We start from the raw sequence: 16,152 nt of genomic DNA, 5'->3' as shown, positions 1-16,152 counted from the left end.
CCTGCCTCTGCCTCCTGAGTGCTAGGATTAAAGGCCTGTGCCACCACGCCCATGCTAATTTGATACCATTGTATCAAAATATTGGGTATTTAAGTGTTTTCAGCTACTTCCTGTCTATCTGAACTAATTCACTAAATCAATAAGTTCCTGAGGCTGACAAAGGAAAAGCTTAATGCTCTCTGTCACCTGACACTGGCCAGGTGTGAGACACTGAGAAAATGACCTTAGTATTTCTATCTCACTAGAATTAGAACTCTCCAGCTCTGAAATACAAACACCTATACTTAAAGGAGAAGCTGTGAAAATCTAAACAAAAATTACTTTTATTTTATGTGTATGAGTGCTCTGCCTGGATTGTATATATGTGTACCACGTGAGTGCCATGCCTGTGGAGGCCAGAAAAGGGTGCTGGATACCCTGGGACTGGAATTACAGGTGGTTGAGGGTCATCACATGGGTGCTGGGAACTGAATCTGGATCTTCTGCAAGAGCAGCAAGTGCTCTTAATCACTGAGTCATCTCTCCAGCCCCAAAGAATGTTAATTGAAGGCTTTGGAGCAATTTGACATGGTACTTGGGAGTTATTATTAATCATCTGGCCCCTTCTTTTACCACAAAATTTAGCTACATTGAAACATTCAGCCTTCCCCAAAGCCAATGAGCATCTTTTCTGCTAACTTTTACTCTGTTTAGTTTGCCCCCAAAGCCACTTCTATTCTGTAGGGAGCCGCTAATCATTGAGCTGTTGGCAGCCTCGTTTACTGAGTTTGTGTCATGCAAACCAGTACTTAACCTGCCCATTCAGGAGGAAGGAGTTTTCTGGAGAGCCTCACAATACCTGACCTTGAGGCATTAGTGGTAAACAAAAGGATCCAAGAAGCTGATCTGACCGCTCCTGACCCTCAGATACAGGTGGGGAAGAACAGCAATTGTAACTAATTGAGTTCTTCTGTATGAAAAGACAACTGAAATAAATCGAGGCTGCAGTATTCACTGTGAGCCCTCCCAAGCATCATCTTTTCTGTCTCCTTTACTTTCTTTCAATCCTCACTCCCCCTTTCAGGTACTGTCCGTCTTGGCCGGCTGGCACCGGCATATTCTTTAGCTTTTACGGTTCTTTGCTCTACTTGTGATAGCTAAATATCAGCAACTATCTGCCAGAATTATTATAATGCTGCATGTAAAGAGTGGCACGTGAAAGACCTCAATGTTGGCCAATATAATTATTATTGGCAAAACCTTACATCTTTCAAGCCCAGTTAAAATGTCATTCCATTTTAGAGTTTTACTAATTATTTCACTATGAAGAATTAAAGCTTTCCTGTGTGTATGTATTGCTTTAGGTAGGTTTTTTTTTTAATTATATTTTTATTTATTTTATTTTTTATTTTATTTTATGTGTATTTGTGCATTGCCTGCAAGCAGGTAAGTGTACCTGCATTGTGCAATGCCCGCAGAGGTCAAAAGAGGCTGTTGGAGCCCCTGGAACTGGAGTTATGGACAATTGTTAGTTGCCATGTGGGTGCAGGGATTTGAACTTGGGTCTTCTGCAAGAACAACCAGTGTTCTTAACCACTGAGCCATCTCTCCAGACCTGTTTTAGGTAGGTTTTCAACAACACTTGCTACCCAGAATTCTAATAATTTATTTGCACATCTTACTGGTCCAACAATTATTCCCCTGGGGGCACAATCACAGATTATTTACCTATAGGACACTCAAACATCTGCTCATTAAATTATAAATTGAATAAACTGAAATGGCAGCAAACTATAGCCTAAATATTGAAAAACATTTAAATGTATACATGTTGTGTTTGTGCGTGAGTGCAGGTGCTGGAGGAGGCCAGAAATCAATCCCTGGAGCTAGAGTCACAGGCAGTTGCCTGACAAGGGTGCCGGGAACCAAACTCAAAGTCTCTGCAAGAGCAGTATGTGCTCTGCATCCCCAAATCATCTATGCAGCCCTCACCAACATATTTTTTAAATAGATAGGTCGTATATGCACAACCAAGAAAGTGAGAACTTTGTAAAATTTAACAGATGGTATGCTACATATTGTGCTGAAAGATTAGTCAATATATCTACTTAAGAGACTATTTAAAATACCAGATAAAGGCCAGGTGTGGTGGATGCAGGAGGATCAGAAGTTCAAGACCATCCTCAGCTACATAGCAAGGTCAAGGCCAATCTGGGTTAATGAGCCCCTGTCTCAAAAACAAAAAATAAAATAAAATATTCACTGGGCATGGTGTCACATGCCTTTAATACCAGCTCTCAGGAGGCAGAAGTAGGCAGATCTCTGTGAGTTCGAGGCCAGCCTGGTCAAATATTGAGTTCCAGGCCAGTTGGGGTTATAGTGAGACCGCTGCCTCAAAAGACCCAAAACAAAAACAAACAAACAAAAACTATATCAGTAAAGAAGTGGTCATTCAAATTTCAATGTGCTTATTTCATGGCTGTGCTCACAGCTTCTATCTGTGATGAAAAGTGTATGCTCATGCACCCATACTGATATATACACTAATGTAACTACTCAGTAGTAATTTTTTCAGTGCTTGTTTTATAACTGGAATTTTCTTCTTGAAAGAAGAAATAAATTAGAAAAGAGAATAGAATGTTAAGTAAAAAAGGTATTAAAAACTATTATAAAACTATTTATCACATAATCGCAATTCCAATAAACAAATATCTGAATAACCATGGCTAAGATAAAGACCAGAAAGAACCAGATCATAATATTGGCAGTGATGATGCCCTTGGTCACAGGATGATGACTCATGTTTGTTTTTTGCTTTATACTTTCTGAAGTTTTCTATAGTGAATAGGTAATTTCTTTACAATCAGGGTAGAGCGACCAAACATTCAGATTTGTTCAACATCAAGTAGTTTCCTAGGATATAAAGTTTCAGGACTAAAACTGAATAATTCCACATATACCAAGACAAATGATCATACCATTGACATTCATACCAACCCGTCGGTCAACTAAAATAAATAGTTTTACAGTGGCACTAGTACCATTAACTTGGAACTCTCTTCTCTCATCTAATACATCAGCTGAGTAAAGTATATTGAATATTATGCGAGATAGACTTAAAGAGTAAATTACAGCACAAATTACAATACAAATCTAATCTGGATTAAAATCACCCCTTCAGATCCAGTATTCACAAACTCAGTTAGGTCTGTATTCACCGAGTCAACATATATTCAGAATTAATAACAAAAAGGCACACGGTATCTACCATGAGCAGAGCTCTGGGTCAGGTACTGTTGTCTATCAGTCAAAAAAGAACAGCATGGGGCCAGTGCGATGGCTCAGTGGCAAAAGCATTTGTTTGATGACCTGAGTTCAATCCCCAGAATCCACACAGTAGAGTGAACCTAAAGTTGTCCTGATAGCCACATGTGTGCAGTGGCACATACACAACACACACTACATAAATACAATAAAATATTTTAAGTGGGGAGCCAGGAGCAGGGAGTGGCAGTGCAAACAAAGGGAGAGGAGTAAAGCATGACTCAGTGGGTAAGGGTGCTTCCACCTGCCAAGCGTAACGACATCTCCATAAACATGTTGTGGTGTGTGTACACACAAACATAATGAACAAAGTGAAAAAACTGCTATTATAATAAACTCATAGTTACCAGCTATCCCTGAAATGCTGTCAACTGCCTAGCAACTTATTTTCCAACAAGTTTCGATTTTCTTCCCTATCTTTAAATCTACAAGCTCTCTGCCTTGCCCACATCATTTCAGATGATTTTTGCCTTCAATTTCGGAAAGAAAGCAGCTGCCAACTCTTCTAATTTTTTATTTTATCAACAACAAATTCAAATTGGAAAAAAAGAAAAAAAAAAAAAAAAGAAATCATACATAGAACCCAGGAACGTAACTCAGGGCTAGAGTGTGTGCCCAGAATCTAGAATGTGGACCTGAGACCCTTGCTTTGATCTGCAGTCCTCCTCCCCCACATCATGTACTCTATGTAGTGGCACTATTCAGAAAGAGCTATAAAGCACAAATAACCCAAATGTCCATTAAGTGGTAAATGGACAAACAAAATGTATATGTATACAAGGGACATCATTTATCCTTAAGAAGGACATAATGAGAAATGCTACACACGGATGAACCTGGATACCACATTAAGTGAAAGATCCCAGACAGAAAGGTTAAATGAATACTCTTACTTCATTTATATGAAATGTTGAAAAGAGGCAAACGAATACAGAGAAAGCAGATTGCCAGTTTCCAGAGGCTGAAAGGAGAGATAGTGAGGAGCTACTAAATGGATACCAGAGTTTCTTTGTGGGTTGATGGAATGTTCTAGAATTAGATCACAACTATAGCTTCCCACACCACAAAGATAGGAAATACTGAACTGTACACTTTAAAAAGGTGATTTTTTTTTTTTTTTTTGGTCTTTTTTTGAGATAGCCGCAGCTGGCCTTGAACTCACAGAGATCCACCTGCCTCTGTCTCCCAAGTGCTGGGATTAAAGGCGTGCGCCACCATGCCCAGCTAAAAAGGTGAATTTTATCTTAGACTTCTAAAACCAAACATCATCGTACAAACTAAAATATATTTTTAGACCAATTAGGTCTGCAAATTGCCAGTCTGCAGATTCAATTTTCTACTAGAAACCATCAAATGATACTTCTTCGTCTGCATACATGTAGGCACAAGTATATGATTATAAAATTAAGCAAAAGTCTTTTCCAAATTTAGAAGTAAAAATATATTAAAGGTTAGTTGTTTACCTCAACTTTTGTTTTTCTTATAAATTTCTTTTTAATTATTTGATAATGTCCACAGTAGAACACAGTATATAAGCAAAAATGGGTATTAAGGGGCTGGAGAGATCTGGCAGCAGTTAAGAGCACTGGCTGCTCTTGCAGAGGACTTGGTATCAGGATCTAGCACCCACATGGTGGATAACAACAATCTATAACTTGAGTTCCAGGGACTCCAACACCTCCTTCTGACCTCTGCAGGTCACACATAGTGCACATACATGCATGTAGGCAAATACTCATACACAGAAAATAAATATAAATCTTAAAAGTTTAAAAAAAAATTTATGTGTACGAGTGTTATACTTGCATTTGTATAAGTGCACCTGTGTCATGCAGTGGCCATGGAGGACAGAAGAGGGTAATGGATCCCCTAGAAATGGAATTTCAGGTGGTTGCTAGCTGCCATGTGGGTTCTGGGATTTGAACTTGGGTTTTCTGCAAGAACAGCCAGTGCACTTAATTGCTGAGCCATCTCTCCAGTCCTGGGAAAATAAATATAAACCTAAATAAAATGGGAATTAAATGTTAAAGTATTCTACAAGTACAGGAACTTCCGGTAGATTGCCAGCTGAAATGACAGAATCTTAAAAAAATCAGAACTCTCACTTAAACATCAACTATAGTTTGGGGATAAAAATTCAATAGCCATTTGACAGCTCTAAGCATGCGCTATGATCGGTCCTAATAAAAGAGATAAAAGAGCATGGAGTCCTAGATGAGCTGACAGTACAGATCAAGAGAGAACTTCAAGTCTACTCAGGCTGTCCACAACAGGAGAGGTAACGGCATCTGAAGGACAGAAGAACATAAAAAACCGAAGAAAGAAAGACCCAGCAAGCAGAAAATAAAAGACTTGATCTAAAACCATGAAAGAACACAGTAGGAGACAATACTGGAGAGCCAGGCTAAGACCTTATGAATGCAACTCTAGGAAAATTTAGGATTTTCCAAATGTGATTCTAATAAGTTTTAAACAAAATTAAGTATTTAGTGGGCAAATTTTCTGTCATTTTTGGATTTATGCACAAATTTGCAATAATGTGTTTCTCCTTAGCACCCATAAAACAGAAATAAAAAAGTCATCTCGCTGAGGTTGAGCATAAAGAATGACCATTTAACTGATAAAGGATGTGTTTTAGTGCCAGGACTGGCTGAAATAGTCTCTCTCCAGTGCCTACATATCTTTACTTCTTTCTGCCTAATTTCCAAATATCTAACTATGCTTTTTAAACTTTGTTACATTTTGCCTTACCACTCAACTACATTAAACATTGCATAAGACTATGGGGCTGGGGGCTGGAGAGATAGCTTAGCGGTTAAGAGCACTAACTGCTCTTACAGAGGACCTGGGTTTGAGTCCCAGCACCCATATGGTGGCTAAAAGTCCTTAACTCCAGTTCCAGGGGAATCTGATGCCCTCTTCTGATCCTTGCAGCACTGCACAACACAGGTGCATGCAAATACATGCAGACAATGCACTCATAAACATAAAAAAATAATAATAATAATAAAAAAGACTGCGGGGCAAGAGAGGTGGCTCAGTGGGCAAGAGTACTGGCTACTTTTGCAGAGAACCACGGTTCAGTTTCCAGCACCCACATGGTGGCTACCAACCACTCTGAATTTCAGTTCTAGGGGATCTGACACTCTCTTCAGTGGGCGCTGCATAACATGAATGCACTTACATACATGAATACACTCATACACATAAAATAAAAATAAAAGCTGGATGTGGTGACACATGCCTTCAATCTCAGCACTCAGGAGGCAGAGGCAGGCAGATCTCTGTGAGTTCCAGGCCAGCCTGGTCTACATAGCAAGTTCCAGGCCAGCTGGGGCTACAGGGAGACCCTGTTTCAAAAAGACTAGAATGAATAAATAAAAAAAATAATAATAAATTTAAAAAAAATTTAAAGACCGTAATTTCAACCAATTCCATCCACAAGCACAGTTTGCTTCTATCTGGAACAAGAAAAGTGATCAACTAGGATCACATTTCTCTTGTCTCACCACGGTCAAGATCATGGTAACTACGACCCAGAGGGTATGTGTACAGGAGATATGGTTTTAAGCCAGACGTGGTGATGCAAGCCTTTAGCGGATCTCTCTGAGTTTGAGGCCAGCCTGATCTATTTAGTGACTACCAGGACAGCTGGGACTACAGGGAGACCCAGTCTCAAAAAGACCAAAAAATAAAAAAGAGAGAGAGGTATGATTTTGTGGTTTTAGAGGCTTAGCTACTCCTTAAGTCCCATGTAAGTACAGTCTCAGGAGTGCATAGAGGCACTGGGGAGATGGCTCAGTGCAGTGCTCCACTAGGAGAGCCTGAGTTTGATCTCCAGCATCCATGTAAAATCTAGGCATTACCACACCTGTCCATAATTCCAGAGCTGGGGAGGCAGAGACAGAAGGCTCACTGGGGCTTGCTGGTCAGCCAGGTTAGCCAAATCTGTGAGCTCTAGCTTCAATAAGAGATTGTGTCTCAAAAAACAATCAGAGAAGTGATTGAGATATGATATCCAACATTAACCTCTGGCCTCACAACGTGCACATGCACCTGGTGCACACACACGAAGCACAAAGACTCTAGAGACAGCTTCAGCTAGAATGCTTTGCCAATAAGAGACTGTGACCTAAGGAAAGCTACTGACACTAGTCTTCATCTTACTTCTCTAAAAAAATATGACATAATAATGTATAACAGGCTCCCGTTATCCAACATTTCAATTTCTATGGCTTCGATTAACCACAGTCAAGTTCAGTCCCACAGGAAGAAAGGTGGGGACAGGAGTCAGTGTTGAGAGTGAGGAGCTGATAGACTATATTCATATAAATTTTACTCAACACAGTGGTCTAATTGCTCTGTTTTATTATTGTTGCTTATCTCTTTACTGTGCATAATTTATAAATTAAAACTTACCCAGAAAAACCACAATACATGTAAGTTTTATTATTATCCAGTTTCTGATGTCTATTGGTTCTTGGAAGCCTACTGTAATGTCCATCTAATATAGTTTATGGTTAAGATTTTGCAATTTAATATAAAGGACATCAGAATACTGGCTCATAGTCCAAGAGTTTGAGACTACCCTGAAAAACAGAGTGAGAGACCCCATTTCAAAAAAATAATGAAAACAAACCTTGAAAAAGAAATGTTTGGTTGCCAGAATAAGAGAAGCAGGAAGCACAATTCATTTTATTTTCGCTTTTGCAGTGCCTGGGAGTGAACCTAGGGTTTCACATGAGCTAAGGAGATACTCTGTCATTAAGCTTCACACTAGGCCCCAGCAAGAGTAGAGAACAGTGCTAAACGTCCTGCTCTCCCTCCTCCACCTTTTCAAAGAGTCCTCCATTACAGGCCATTTCCTTCTGTCACTGGGAAGCATATCATCAGCAATTGCTGAGAATCATTTTGGGGAGCAGCTGTATGAAAGTTTGGCATGCTTGTTTAGAAGCAAGGAGAAACCTGTCTTTACAGTGGGTGTGTGGAAGTCAGAAGACACCTTTGAGCACTGGTGAATGCACTTGCAGAGGACCCAGGTACAGTTCCCAGTACCCACTTGTTGGTTAACAACTGTAACTCCAGTTCCAGGGGATCCAATGCCCTCTTCTGGCCTTCCTGGGCATTGCGAGCACTTAGTGAACTTACATGCTGGCAAAACACTAATACATATTAAATAAATAAATAAATGAATGAATGAATAAATGAATAAATATTTTAAAAACAAAACAAGTCAGATGTGGTGGTTCACGTCTGTAATCCCAGGGCTAGGGAGGAAGAGACAGGAGACTCCCTGGGGCTCATTCCAAAGCCAGTCTAGCCTTATCAGAGAGCCCCAGGTTCCAGTGTGGGACCTTGTCTCAAGAAAAGTGAATGACTCCGAGGAACAAACCCGAGGATGAGTTCAGTTCTCCATATACACATGCACAAATGCATACCAGCACACATGAGCATAGTGTACGTGTGCACGCACATGTGTGCTCGAACACACACACATACACACACACACACACACACACACACACATGCACGCACACAAGAGTTTAACAAAATTTTCAGTTGGTTTCTTTTCTAAGGAAGTTAGGACTTGGTTCTGTCCTTCAAGAAGGGTAAAGATTTCATCTGCCTAAGTAGGCAAATTAGAAAACTCAATGAGAAAGCAGGTTTAACTATAATTGTCACAGATTTAAGAGTTAGTGAAACAAAACAGAACCCATTCCAGTTTTAAAACGGACAGAACCAGGCATGGTAACCTGTACCTACTACCAATCCCAGCTACTCAGGCTGAGGCAAGGGGATCACTTGACCCACGAGCTCCGGACCAGTATGACAACGTAGTCACACAACACAATAACATACACAAAGACAAATAACTTGAATAAACATGTTCTCGAAGATATACAAATAGCCGGTTAAGGTATCTGAAATGATGCCGAACACTACCGGTCATTAGGGACTTATGATAATAATGAGAGCACTTCATACTCATTAGGATGACTACTATAACAAGAAAACCAGAAAACAAGTTCTGGAAAATATGGAACAAATTGGAGTACTTGTAAATGGCAGGTAGGAATGTAAAATGAAGCACCTAATCCAGAAAATAGCTTTGCAGGCTCTCAAAAATTAAACACTATTACCGTAAGATCTAGCAATTTTACCTCAGGTATGCACCTCATGTATGAAGTCAAAGAGGTATTTGTATAACCATGTTCATGGCAGGATTGTTCGAAAAGGCCATGAGGAGGAAATGGCACAAGTGTCTACTGATATATAAACTGATAAATAAAATATGGTACATACATAATGGAATATGAATCATCCTTAAAGAGGAAGGAAATTCTGACACATGTACCATATGGATGAATCTGAAGACAGCATGCTAAGTGAAATAAGCCAGTCATAAAAGGACATATTTTTTTGAGTCTTCTGATGTGCGGTTCCAGTAATCAAATTCATAAAGACAGAAAGCAGATGCCAGGGGCTGCAGCAGGAGAAAATGGGAAGTCAGTGTTAACAGGTTCAAAGTTTTAGTGTTAGTTTCTTGAGATAACATGGCTCTTACCAGGGTAAATATATTTAATGCCACAGAACCATAAACCTGGAAATGTTGAAAACTGTCAAATCTATATTATACAAATATAAATGTCTTAGCATTCTTTCGGTTGTTGGTTTGGTTTGGTTCAGACTGGCCCGGAACTCATAGCAATATCTTGCCTCAGCCTCCCAGGTACTGAGATTATAGGCATGTGGCACCATGTCTGACAGTATCCACAAATTAGTAAAAGATAATGAATACTTCTTAAACATTTTATTTTTATTTTATGTGTACGAGTGTTATGCTTGCATGTGTGTAAGTGTACTCGTGCCATATTGTGCCCTTGGAGGACAGAAGAGGGCGTTGGATCCCCTGGAACTGGAGTTACAGACTGTTGTTAGCTGCCATGGGGGTGCTGGGAGTCAAACCCAGGTCTTCTACAAGAATAGCCAGTGCTCTTAATGGCTGAGCCATCTCTACAGTCTCCAATAATGAATATTTAAATGATTTGAACATAATTGATTTACATTTTTAAAATGATTTTAAAAAGGTAAACTTTATTTGCTTCTTTTTTGCTTTGAATAAAAAAAAGTCTTATAGGAAGGGTCTCAATTTTTAAATTGAGGTCAGAATTAGGGGTTATATAGTTGGGTGGAGGAGTTGAAGAAGATAGAAGAGATTACAAAACAAAGCAAAAGAAAACACACAAAAAAAAAACCTTGTTTAGGTGTTTCTTCCTCTTTCTGAGTCTCCTCATCCTCTAAGGTGGGACTTCCCCGGGAAGAGTTGTCCTGTCGGCTAGAGGTTTTCAATAGCACAGGATCAATTTGTGCTTTCAGGAGTGCAAGAGTCTCAGCCAACTCATTTCGATTTCTAAACAAGGGAAAAAACAAGACAGCATAAAAATCTTTCTCTTACTCTAAAGTACTCTGTAAAATGGGAGTGCAGGGGGATTAGGAAAGACATCCAAAATGCTGGTACAGCCCTAACAAAACCTGAATTCTAAACACAATATTTAAGAAAGAATACATGTTAAAACTGTTTATCAATCATAAATTTTAGATTATTTTCCCCACTGGATAAAACAGCAATGCAGAACACTTTGGATAAAAACAAAAATAAGTACATTAATCCCAGCACTTGGGAGGCAGAGGCAGGTAGATCTCCAAGTTCAAGGCCAGCCTGCCTGGTCTATACAGTGAGTTCTAGGCTAGCTGGAGAAAGAATACATGTTAAAACTGTTTATCAATCATAAATTTTAGATTATTTTCCCCACTGGATAAAACAGCAATGCAGAACACTTTGGATAAAAACAAAAATAAGTACATTAATCCCAGCACTTGGGAGGCAGAGGCAGGTAGATCTCCAAGTTCAAGGCCAGCCTGCCTGGTCTATACAGTGAGTTCTAGGCTAGCTGGAGCTACAGGGAGAACTTGTTCAAAAAAACAAAACAAAACAGGGTGTAGTGGGTAGTGGCACACGACTTTAATCCCAGCACTTGGGAGGAAAAGGCAAGCAGAGCTCTGTCAGCTGGGGCTACAAGGAGACCCTGTCTCAAAAAAGAAAAAAAAAAAAAAAGAAAGGAAAGTATTACATAATCTCTAAGGAGATTAAAGTCAGTGTAAAACTTGACTATGGCCGGGCATAGTGGCGCATGCCTTTAATCCCAGCACTTGGGAGGCAGAGGCAGGCAGATCTCTGTGAGTTCAAGACCAGCCTGGTCTACACAGTGACTCCCAGAACAGCTGGGGCTACAGGGAGACCCTGTCTCAAAAAGACCGAAAAAAAAAAAAAAAAAAAAACCAAAACAAAAAAAACCCAAACCAAAAAACTTGACTATGGCTCTTTTAACAAAATAATTCAATTTGAGTGAGTAAGTGTGAATGTGAGTGTGTGTGTGTGTGAGTGTGTGTGTGTGTGTATGTGTATGTCTTGTCTTGAGTTTATATGCTACCAATAAGCATCATTTTTTTATACATGTTCACATAAAAGTAGTTAGAAGTATATGGTTATGTCATTAATACAGTGATAAAATATGCTTAGGGTAACTGGGGAGCACACCAGGAGCACCAAAATCCTGCTATCACCTGCCTACCAGTAACAAATAGCAGCTTTTCAATCTCTACCTTTATTGCTGTTCTATGATTAAAAGGCTATTTACAGTTTGTTTCTGTTTGGATATTTCTTTGAAGAGAGGGTCTCATATAGCTTAGGCTCAGGTTGGCCTTAATCATGCAATTCTTCTGTCTCAGTCTCCCAAATGCTAGTATCACAGGTAGGCACTATCAAATACAGCTGGATGTTCTGCTTGTTTTGTTTAAGGTGAGAAGAAAAATCTCAAGCAATCTCAGGACCAAGAAATGAGTCAAGTGATAAGGATCTATTTTGATGGATGCCTGTTTTTATAGTTTGAATATGAAATATCCCCTACAGACTCATGTATTGGGGCTTGACAGACAGTTGATAGGTTTTTGGAAAGGGATTGGATCATGAGGACTGTGACCTAATTAATGGGTTAATTTCATCATAGAATATTACGATGGCATTGTTGGGGTAGTGAAAAGCAAAAGGCAGAGCCTACTTCAAGGAACTGGTTCACTGGGAGGATGTTAAGAACTAAATCTTGCTCTGGCACCTTCCTGTAATCACTTTGTCTGCTTCCTGTCTAGCATAAGGTGAGCAGCCTCTACCACATGCTCCCACCTCATGATATTCTGCCTTACCACAGGCCAGAAACAGTGGGGTCTGGCCATGATAGATGGCAGGAACCTCTGAAATCATGAGATGAAGTAATTCCTCCTGTTGTTATAACAGGTATATCATAATGACAAACAAATTGTATCAGATGACAAACATCTTTTGAAAAAACACCTTCCAGCTAGGCATGGTGGCGCACGTCCTTAATTCCAGGACTGGGGAGGCAGAGGCGGGCGGATCTCTGTGAATTCAATGCCAGCCTGGTCTACATAGTGAGTTCCAGGACAGCTGGGGCTATAGGAAGACTCTGTCTCAAACAAACAAACAAACAAACAAACCAACCAACCAACCAAACAAACAAACAAAAAAAACCCAAAACATCTTCCTGAGGGCTGTAAAGATAGTACAATTGGTAGTGTTCAACTTGCTGGCAAGAGGATCTGAGTTCAATCTTATCACCCATGTCAAAAAAAATGGGCAGAGAGCCTAACCTACTTGAGTTCCATACCAGTTGAGACACCATTAAAAAAAAAAAAAAAAAAAAAAAAAAAAAAAAAAAAAAACGTTAGAAACCATTAAAAAAAAAAAAAAAAAAAAAAAGACAAAAAGACAGTACATGAGCACATGAAGAATGAATTTGAGGTTGTCCTCTACCCTACATGTCACGTGTATACACACATGCATGAATACCCCACATACATATAAAGATGTTCATACGCATAAAATTTCCTCCACAAGCAGTTTTATCTTAGAAATCTGATTTTATAAACAGACACTTATTTTCTTACAAATGTATACTGCTCTAACCCCCTAGATAATTCCACAATGTCTACAGCAACATTCTGTGCAGTGCTATCAACATCATACTCTTTATCTCTGTGTCAGGATCACCTTCGCCCACCACCATTGAACGAATAACTGGAGTTTCAGTACTGATGTTAAAAATGTTCCTATCCATTTCCTCCAGCTAATCAGAGCCTGATACTGTTATTTATTTATTTATTTATTTATTGATTGATTGATTGTATGTACTGTAAGGAGGTGTACATACACCTTTTTTCTTCATTTGTTACAGAGTCCTCAAGATCACTAAGTATAGTAAGAAGACAAAGGTTGTATCAGGAAGACATAGCTGTGTTCCAAGCACTGGTAACCACAGAAATCTGTGGTCATAGGAAAGCCCTCTCTGCTCATTTGCTTTTTGGAGATGGGATCTTATGTACCCCAGGCTGGCCTGAAACTCAACATAGAGTAGGATAATCCTGAACTTCTAATCTTCCTGCCTCTATCTCCCAAGTAGTGGAATTACAGGCATACAAAATCATACTTAGAGAATAGGAAATCCCTTACAAAAACTTTCCACATCTGTGATTCTGTTTACTATTGCTAACATGGTCAAAGAAATTTTTTATTCCTCATTAACCCAGAGATGAATTCATGAAGTTACAATAAGAGTAAAGTACATGGCATAAACAATGCTTTTGTAGAAAATTTCACCTGGAGGATAAACAAAATAGCTGTCAAAGAATCAAAATATTGTAGTTATCACATAGGTTTCCAACAGTGGGCATGAACTACCGATAAGAAAAATGTTCTAAAAACCCAACAGGAAAGATGTCTTTGTAATCCTGGTCTTTTTGTTAGCATGAAACCGGTTAAAAAAAAAGTAGCTTTCATGAGTAAGGACACAAGCACTGGCCCATCACAGCTGGCTGACACCCCATGTGTGTTGCTTTCCCACATGCCGGCAGAGCTACTGTCTTGACATCTGTAACTATTCTAAGAGCCCTTTGATCAGCCCCAGTGCATTTCTTTCTGGGGCAATGATGCGAAAACAGTGATGATATCAACAGGACAGACTCATTCTCATGTGAGAGCTTCATCAGCAGTGCCTCACAAGTTCACCAAGAACCTTCTCCAATGCTCATCAGCAGAAGATATTTTATTTTATCAATACAACTTTTAAAAAATTTGATGCTATGTCTTCAATTTCTGCCATCAGCCAACAAATACTCATCATTCCCTTCCGTTTTCACTTCATCAGGACAGACCTTTACTTGGTTCATGACCAGCACATCACTAAATGGCAGGTCTTCATTTTTAGCATTACACAGCGGTTTTCTATTTTTCATTCAGTTCTGTTCATCATTTATCAGAACTTTGACAGTTTATCTTTCTGTTTCATAGGTCATGTGGTGGTCATTCTAACACAATACCTTCCCAAAGGGTTTAATGCTATAGTCCAGTTTCTCAGCACCTTGATCTTCACTACAGACAAACAGAATAGCCTTCTTTCTCAAATCTCTGCTACTAAGGGATTAGCATCTGTGGCCCTGTTGATTCAACAATACCTTTAAGTCCCAGAGCAACAAACAAATAAAACACAGCAAAACTTACATATAGTCCTAGCCTTGTGGGGCATCACAAGTAAACTGCCATTGGTGCATCTGGGCTGCACAAACGCCATGCTCTATTCTTTGTGGAGATCACTGTGCAGGAAAATTAGGACATGTGGAGAAGTCAGCTCTCAGCTGAAGGGGGCTAAGTTCTTTATCCTTTTGTGGGTGCTGAATAAACTGTTTTATGACTATGTTTTCTTTACTGCAACCCATCACATGAAGTCGAATATAGAATTTTCCATTTGTAGCATCATGTTGGTTACTAATTACAAATTTTGGATTATTTTCAATTTCAGATATAGGTAATTATAAGAAATGAAAGAATAACTTAAGTATTATCAAATTGATCTCCTAGGAAAAGTAAGAAAATTGTCATTAAAGGAAACCTATTAGATATTAAAATGACAACTATTTATCAAGTATAGGAATGCACATACAAGGTTCTATATGTAATATGAACACACACCACATAGAGTAAAATGGAGAGCTTAACATTTTAATTATCTATCAGAAGTTCAGATTAGAAGCTCTTTCAGAGTCCAATTTGGTACTGCATCTATTTTACAGAAAAGAAAATTAAGATCCAACTAGTTGCTAGCCAGGTGGATCTTTGTACGTTCAAGGCCAGCATGGTCTACATAGCAAGTTCAGGCCAGTTGGAGCTACAGGGAGGCCCTGCCTCAAAAAAGACAAAAAAGACAAAAGAAGAGGAGGAAGAGGGGGAGGGGGAGGAGATGGAGATATTTGCTAAGAGTTCTTGCTGGAACATTCATTTGAATTGCATACACTATTCCTAAAGCAAAGGAATTTAAAAATAAAATTAAGAAAAACTCCCTAAAAAGACTTTTAAACTGAGTAATGTATTCAAACACAAAGCCAATGAACACACATTATGAAACTAGACAACTACCTACACCTAGGTATCTCCTAATTTCAACTAATGTACTGCACTAGAAAAAATTTAAATACACTAAATATGAAATTGAATTTTTCTTTTTACTGATTTATTTACTTTTATTTTACGTGTATAGTGTTTTGGTTACATGTATGTAAGTGCAACCCTCTCATGCAATGCCTGCAGAGGGCAGAAGAGGGCATCAGATCCCCTGGAAGTGGAGTTATGGACAGTTTGTTACCTGTTATGTGGGTGCTGGGAACTGAACCCTGGTCCTCTCTGCAAGAGCAATCAGTGCTCTTAACCTCTGAGCCATGTCT

General features: G+C 39.1%; 1 protein-coding gene across 1 annotated transcript in view; it reads right to left on the bottom strand.

The window, feature by feature from the left end:
• Positions 1-16,152, bottom strand: part of Rsf1 (remodeling and spacing factor 1) — a 149,145-nt gene that overhangs the window by 39,774 nt on the left and 93,219 nt on the right. The window contains exon 5 of the mRNA XM_008844208.3: positions 10,560-10,714. Within this exon, the coding sequence (XP_008842430.1) occupies positions 10,560-10,714 (155 nt within the window). The remainder of the gene's footprint in view (positions 1-10,559; positions 10,715-16,152) is intronic.

Source organism: Nannospalax galili, unplaced genomic scaffold, assembly GCF_000622305.1.
Source record: "Nannospalax galili isolate Female #2095 unplaced genomic scaffold, S.galili_v1.0 scaffold278, whole genome shotgun sequence".
Classification (NCBI taxonomy): domain Eukaryota; kingdom Metazoa; phylum Chordata; class Mammalia; order Rodentia; family Spalacidae; genus Nannospalax; species Nannospalax galili.
Note: the sequence above shows the minus strand (reverse complement) of the source record. Positions and strands in the feature narration are given on the sequence as shown.